The sequence below is a fragment of the Heptranchias perlo genome, chromosome 7 (assembly GCF_035084215.1).
Source record: "Heptranchias perlo isolate sHepPer1 chromosome 7, sHepPer1.hap1, whole genome shotgun sequence".
Classification (NCBI taxonomy): Eukaryota; Metazoa; Chordata; class Chondrichthyes; order Hexanchiformes; family Hexanchidae; genus Heptranchias; species Heptranchias perlo.
Genome location: NC_090331.1, coordinates 30488407 through 30495753, shown reverse-complemented (window position 1 = coordinate 30495753; position 7347 = coordinate 30488407). Strand labels below are relative to the sequence as shown.

The window sequence follows — 7347 nt, the reverse complement described above, 5'->3', positions numbered from 1 at the left end:
TGGGAAGTTAAGAGGTGAGTCACTCGCTGCAGAATACCCAGCCTCTGAACTGCTCTTGCAGCCACAGTATTTATGTGGCAGGTCCAGTTAAGTTTCTGGTCAATGGTGACCCCCTGGATGTTGGTGGTGGGGGATTCGGCGATGATAATACCGTTGAATGTCTAGGGGAGGTGGTTAGACTCTCTCTTGTTGGAGATGGTCATTGCCTGGTATTTGTGCGGAGCGAATGTTACTTGCCATTTATCAGTCCAAGCCTGGATGTTGTCCAGGTCTTGCTGTATGCGGGCATGGACTGCTTCATTATCTGAGGGGTTGTGAATGAAGCTGAACACTGTGCAATCATCAGAAAAATCCCCACTTCTGACCTTTTCGTGGAAGGAAGGTCATTGATGAAGCAGCTGAAGATGATTGGGCCTAGGACACTGCTCTGAGGAACTCCTGCAGCAATGTCCTGGGGCTGAGATGATTGTTGAAATTTGTAATCAGCTATTGAAACCTCAGTTATTGTTGGAATGAAATTAAAACTAAGAACAAACAAAACTGACTACACAGATAACGTGATATTGAAATCCATACGACTCTCATGTCTTCTGGACCGGGTTATCGAGACTTTTCTGTATTAGCTGATTATCAAGTAAGCATTTTCCTCTAATTCTTGAGCATTAATGGGAGTAGAACCTCTGACAACTGCAAATGAAAGGCTGCATCTCCTGTTAGTCTTTTGTCAGGGTCCTGTTGCAATAAAACCGAATGTGGATGTTTTGAAATTTTCGTGTTACGTGGAAGCAAATTGTCAGACACAAAGTTGTGGAAAGAATGACACCATAAAAATCATATGAGAAACAATACATTTATTTACATTATCTGCAGAAATACAAATGCACTCAGATTCGTTTATAGGGAACTCTGATACAAGCAAAATCCAGTTATATTAAGTCTTCACCAAGGTCCCAAGTCAGTGAAATGGATTGTTGATTATAAGCAACTCGTTTATCCCCCTGGCACAACATAATTTCGGTGATCAATTTAGGTATAAAGTGGGCATTTATACAAAGTAAAAAATAATTATATTATCCAATGACACGCCTTATTACATCACTGAAAATGACAAAAACTTAACCAATTTCCGCGACATTTGCTTCCCTGTCGCAGTTTTTTGTTTATAACGCATATTTTAAAACTATTTACAGAAAAAAACCGCAATGAAGCAAAACAGTATAAAACAGTAATATGTGACATACGTTTCAAACAGATTTGGAGACATAAATAACTAATTGTATAAATAGCAAACGCAACATTAAAACAACACAAAGATATAAGCTTGAACACGAGTAGTGAAGAGATTGACACGAAAAACACTCGAATTAATACAACGTTCTTTGATTTCACACGAGGAATGAGTGGGTTTGGTAAATAAACTAGCAACTGGATTGAAGACTGGATGATTCTGACTCGGTAGAAACTGATGGGTGGGTTGCTCGCCTGTCTTTGTTTTGAAGTTTTTTAAGAGACGAACACCTGGTTTCGGAGTGATTGAAGACTTTTCGGGTGTAACTTTTGAAGTTAACCCCAACAAAGGCGTACAAAATGGGATTAAGGCAACAGTGAAAGAAGGCGATGGCTTCGGTGATCGCCATCAAAGTGATCACAATTTGCTCCATGCCGCAGGAATACTCGCTCCCCTTCATGAGCATCACAGTGTCAATGGAGATCACGATGTAATAGGGCAGCCAGCAGACGAAAAAAGTCACGATTAGGATGATGGTGATTTTCAAGGCTTTGCGCTTCTGAAAACCTGTGGAATGGGACAGTTTGGAAATGATGATGCAGTAGCAAGTCAGGATGACCAGCCCCGGCAGGATGAACCCCACCGCGATCCCTTGGATTCGGAAAACGATCACCCAAGGCTGGTAAGTTTCTTCTGGGTAAATGCGTTCGCACACCACTCTGTCTATGAGATTTCTGGTCTTAGCAAAAACCATATCGGGCACTGTCAGGAGAAGCGCTGGTAACCAGACGCCCACATAAACTAACCGATTAGCCAACATCCTCCGCGGTCCAGCACTGTTGGTTGCATGCACGACCGCATAGTAGCGGTCCAAACTTATGAAAGCCAGAATTAAAACGCTGCTGTACAAGTTCACAGTGTAGATGATATGGACGATTTTGCACATCGCGTCGCCAAAATACCAATCGTGGGCAGCGTCGACCGACCAGAACGGGAGGGTCAAAACGAAGAGCAGATCCGCCACGGACAAGTGCAGCCTGTATTTGTCAGTCATCGTGCGGTATCTTCGGTGATAGCCCATGATGAGCACCACCAGGCCATTCCCAACGATTCCCAGCACAAAAACTAGCGAGTAGGCACAAGGGAGGAAGATGCTTTTGAAGTATGAATTTTCTCCGTTGCACAACGCACCCTCTTCTCCATAGGTGTAGTTATAAACTTCGGAGTCATTGTGATAACTTGAATCGTAAGACATCTGAAAGAACTAACAATTTTTAAAAAAAGTTTCAATTAAAAAAACACCAAAGCTGTTAGTTTGATTTATTTATTTTAAAACCGCACCAGTCCCTTTCCAAACAGACCAAGTTTCCGGGACGCAGCACGCAACACCCCCACCCTAACGGACCGAAGAGAAAGCAGATCTTCCGTTATTTGGGTTTGAATTTCTGACATTGACAAGAACTTTACTTTGAAACTTGGGAAGGGAGAACGCGGGCAGGTTTTTTGTTTGCAGGTTTGTGAAACCCGCGGCAAATCACACTTGGTTTGCTACTTTTCGGTTAAACTCTAGGCAATAAGCGAGTGAGAGGATAGAGGCAGGACCACGCTCCGCTCCAAGGGAACCGAGTTACACGAGTTGGGCGTTTTCAGAGATCAATGTATAACGTCTCTGTTTTTTACGGGGTGGTGGGGGATTTTGGAAGGCAAATCGTAGTAAATATATACAATTATACAGCGGGTTTGATTCCCAATAGCTCGCGGTGTGCATCTCAGTGCAGTGACTGAAGTGAGGTTTTCAGCGCAGTGACTGAAGTGGCGACCTCATGGGGTTGCAGTCACTCTGTACAATGTGAATGATTGACACAATGAGATGTTTTTTTCTTTGCTACTGAACGCAGGCTCTTAACCGTTTACTTCAAACCTGTTCACACTTCCTTCACTAAGATCGCCCTGCGATTTCAACCCACGAGTTTTGAAGTAAAAGTTTTGAAGTAAAAGTTTTGGAATTTACCCCATGTGAGTAATAAGCAAAGTGTAAGGACATTCTGGGGGTTTTTTGTTTTATTATTAGACTAAGTTCTGCATATTTGGTTTGGGTGCGTAAATGAAATTGTGAAAATGAGCAATTCCACATTTTATGCACTAAATGTACCTACAAGATTGTCCATCTGTAGGTGCGTCCCCTATAAATGGAATACGTGAATGCGAAACTACCTGTTGATTTGCAATAATGAAACACACCCGGCTTTGAACTAACTGCCTTCTAACTTAAAATATCAACATTGTCGTTGAACAGTGTAATTTTAAACTTTCTGCCTTCATAACTTCTTGGATCCAAACTTAATGAATCGTACACGCTGGTTTCAAAAGGCAAATGGCAATAAAACGAGCGGTAAATGAAAAATACAGAACTGGATAAGCAAGGCTGAAGGATCTGACCAATATTGCAAAATGCCTTTTAAAACACGCACGCGCACACAATATCAGTTTCATTAAACGTAAAAAAACCCACACACATTGGAGAGGTTAACCTAGAGCTATAAACTCTTACTGACTTCTCACAGGTATTTTCAATGATCTAAGAACATAATATATTGATTTGTGGTAATGTCATTCCGATCATCCTTATTTACTTTGCATTCTACAGTTTTATGTCACGTATAGATAAATGCTTACTTTGTACTGTATATACATTGCATACAAATGCATTTTAAAACGCATTTAAAAGGATATTTCTCAAATAAAAAGCCACAATTATAACTAAAGTTTTTTTTACTGTTGCAATTATTAACAGACATAATAGAAATGGGAAGAGTATTTTAATAGTAATTAAAGTTTCTCTTACCATTTCCAACTCTGCAGTCTCAGACATACTGCACGGTTCACAATAACACTGGGTGTTACTCTGGCGGAAGTTGAGCTGTTGGTGAGTTCTGAATGTATGAAGATCTTCAGCGAAGTTTTTAAATTTAGCCAAATTCCCACTTGCGCCTGCGCATGCGCACAACAAACCACAAACTTATGCAAGTTTAACTGTCAAACAGACAAAGTAAAGTAAGGGGAGTAATGAATTCAACAACAGAACCAATTTAAAAAGGGACGTATGCAACTACTACAGAACGCTTATAAACGGTAGTGTAGACGCACTGAAAGCCGTTATTATTTTATAGCTTCGGATATTATGTATACAAATTACACAATAGCAAAACGCCCATAATGCCCAGTATAATACTGTATTTAATGAAAGTATGCTTCTGAAAAGGTATTGTTAGTACTTGTGTAGCTGGCCGGAATGATTGAATAGCCTGCTGGCACGGATATAACTACTGGCCTTGGTTGAGGTGTCTGTAAAGCTATAACTTGGTATGAGTCCGTGACTTTAGAAGAGAAAGGGAGAACATTAGAGAAAATCCATTCTCCCATGTTTGCCTTCGACCAGCATCATTCATTCCCTCTTAGATTTTGTTTTTGCATTCTTTTTTTGTAATTTTGTATTTCATTTTTCTATTTATTAAATTTGTTTTCTTTGTCTTTTTCCTTTATCCCTAGTATTTCTTTATCATAGAATCATAGAATCATAGAAGTTACAACATGGAAACAGGCCCTTCGGCCCAACATGTCCATGTCGCCCAGTTTATACCACTAAGCTAGTCCCAATTGCCTGCACTTGGCCCATATCCCTCTATACCCATAAAATCCTACAAACACATCGGCACAAATAAGGCTTGCAGCGATTCAAGGAGAAGGCTCCATCATTATTTTCTCAGCGCAACTAAGGATGGGCAATGAATGTGGCCTTGTCAGGATCACCCACACCTCAAGAACAAATAAAAATCATTATTATGTTTTTATTTCTCTTTTGAGACTTTTTCTTTCAAGCTATTAAATAGAACATTACACTGTGAATAAATATTTTTACCATATATTGCAAATTCCCTAATTTTATTTTAGAAAATAAGCCCATTTACAGGAGTGTATGCATTGAATTCAGGCTTAGTAGATTTAGAAATGTGTCAAGGTAATCTTTTGAGAAGTAGGATGGTGGACTAGATGGAACTTTGGTCTACTCCTGCCTCAAAAGGTCACCATGTCACTATGTGACACAAGGGGATCCTCGAACAGTGCATCCATTCAGAATCATCAGCAACTGTGCTTCTGTGTCTGGAGCTATTGCTGAGCAGTCACTTGTTTTAGACTAAAAAATGTTTTAAAAATTTTATTTACAAGGCTCCTCTATAAAGCCCTGCAAACAGCCATTTGACAACCTTCTCTTATTTGTGGTTGATCTCCTTTCTAGAGGTCAAGCAGATGTTTTGACACTAAAATGGCAACTGCAGTTAATGTATGCATCCTTGAAAGTTCCCCACAAGATCTTGTCATGAGACTGTCTTGCCTGCAGGGTGGAGTGTTCCTTGGGTGAAAGCAGTCTGAGGCCAATAGTAAAGTGTTATGGCTCCATAGTAAGTATGTGTGTTCAAACGTAAGTGCTGACTAGTTAAGTGAAGCAATAGAAACCAAACACTTTAGGTGATAGTAAAGATCCAAAGTGATGATGGTAATTAGGTAAAAGTTTGGGTTGAAATTTTAGGAGCAGTGTTTTCACAATTATTTTAATATATCTCAAACTTTTCAAGGGCTGTTAATAGCTTAACAGAATAGAGGAAGGCAAAACACAATGGAAATTTTTCATCTTTCTGTCAGAAGATAATCTAAATTGTATTTATTTTTCCTATCTTTACATTCCCACATACCACACGTCATTATCCAGCTGAAAGGACAAGGCAAGTAACTTGTTCCCAGGCCTCTATCAATATTTTTAATTCGTTCATGGGATATGGGCATCACTGGCAAGGCCAGCATTTATTGCCCATCCCTAATTGCCCTTGAAAAGGTGGTGATGAGCTGCCTTCTTGATTCTTGAACTGCTGCAGTCCGTGCGGTGAAGATTCTCCCACAGTGCTGTTAGGTAGGGCGTTCCAGGATTTTGACCCAGCGATGATGAAGGAACGGTGATATATTTCCAAGTCGGGATGGTGTGTGACTTGGAGGGGAACATGCAGGTGGTGTTGTTCCCATGTGCCAGCTGCCCTTGTCCTTCTAGGTAGTAGAGGTCACGGGTTTGGGAGGTGCTGTCGAAGAATTCTTGGCAAGTTGCTGCAGTGCATCCTGTGGATGGTACACACTGCAGCCATGGTGCACCGGTGGTCGAGGGAGTGAATGTTTGGTGTGGTGGATGGGGTGCCAATCAAGCGGGCTGCTTTGTCCTGGATGGTGTCGAGCTTCTTGAGTGTTGTTGGAGCTGCACTCATCCAGGCAAGTGGAGAGTATTCCATCAAACTCCTGAATTGTGCCTTGTAGATGGTGGAAAGGCTTTGGGGAGTCAGAAGGTGAGTCACTTGCTGCAGAATACCCAGCCTCTGACCTGCTCTTGTAGCCACAGTATTTATGTGGCAGGTCCAGTTAAGTTTCTGGTCAATGGTGACCCCTAGGATGTTGATGGTGGGGGATTTGGCGATGGTAATGCTGTTGAATGTCAAGGGGAGGTGGTTAGACTCTCGCTTGTTGGAGATGGTCATTGCCTGGCACTTGTCCGCCGCAAATGTTACTTGCCACATCAGCCCAAGCCTGGATGTTGTCCAGGTCTTGCTGCAAGCAGGCATAGACTGCTTCATTATCTGAGGGGTTGCGAATGGAACTGAACATTGTGCAATCATCAGTGAACTTCCCCATTTTTGACCTTATGGTGGAGGGAGGTCATTGTTGAAGCAGCTGAAGATGGTTGGGCCTCGGCCTCTGCCCCGAGGAACTCCTGCAGCAATGTCCTGGGGCTGAGATGATTGGCCTCCAACAGCCACTACCATCTTCCTTTGTGGTAGGTTTGACTCCAGCCACTGGAAAGTTTTCCCCCTGATTTCCATTGACTTCAATTTTACTTGGGCTTCTTGGTGCCACACTCGGTCAAATGCTGCCTTGATGTCAAGGGCAGTCACTCTCACCTCACCTCTGGAATTCAGCTCTTTTGTCCATGTTTGGACCAAGGCTGGAATGAGGTCTGGAGCCGAGTGATCCTGGCGGAACCCAAACTGAGCATCGGTGAGCAGGTTATTAGTGAGTAAGTG

At 41.9% G+C, this 7347-nt stretch overlaps 1 protein-coding gene across 2 annotated transcripts; it reads right to left on the bottom strand.

Annotated features, from left to right (window-relative positions):
- Positions 1–836: 836 nt before the first annotated feature.
- On the bottom strand, positions 837–4167 carry LOC137323582 (C-X-C chemokine receptor type 4-like). Of its 2 annotated transcripts, none has more exons than XM_067987213.1 (2): positions 4074–4167; positions 837–2492 (listed from the first exon to the last, which is right to left on the bottom strand). In XM_067987213.1, the coding sequence occupies exons 1-2, from the start codon at positions 4098–4100 to the stop codon at positions 1419–1421; spliced, it is 1101 nt and encodes a 366-aa protein (XP_067843314.1). In that variant the 5' UTR covers positions 4101–4167; the 3' UTR covers positions 837–1418. The 2 variants fall into 2 exon arrangements, with proteins under 2 accessions (XP_067843314.1, XP_067843315.1); XM_067987214.1 differs by having other exon boundaries at positions 837–2483.
- Between the last annotated feature and the right edge of the window lie 3180 nt (positions 4168–7347).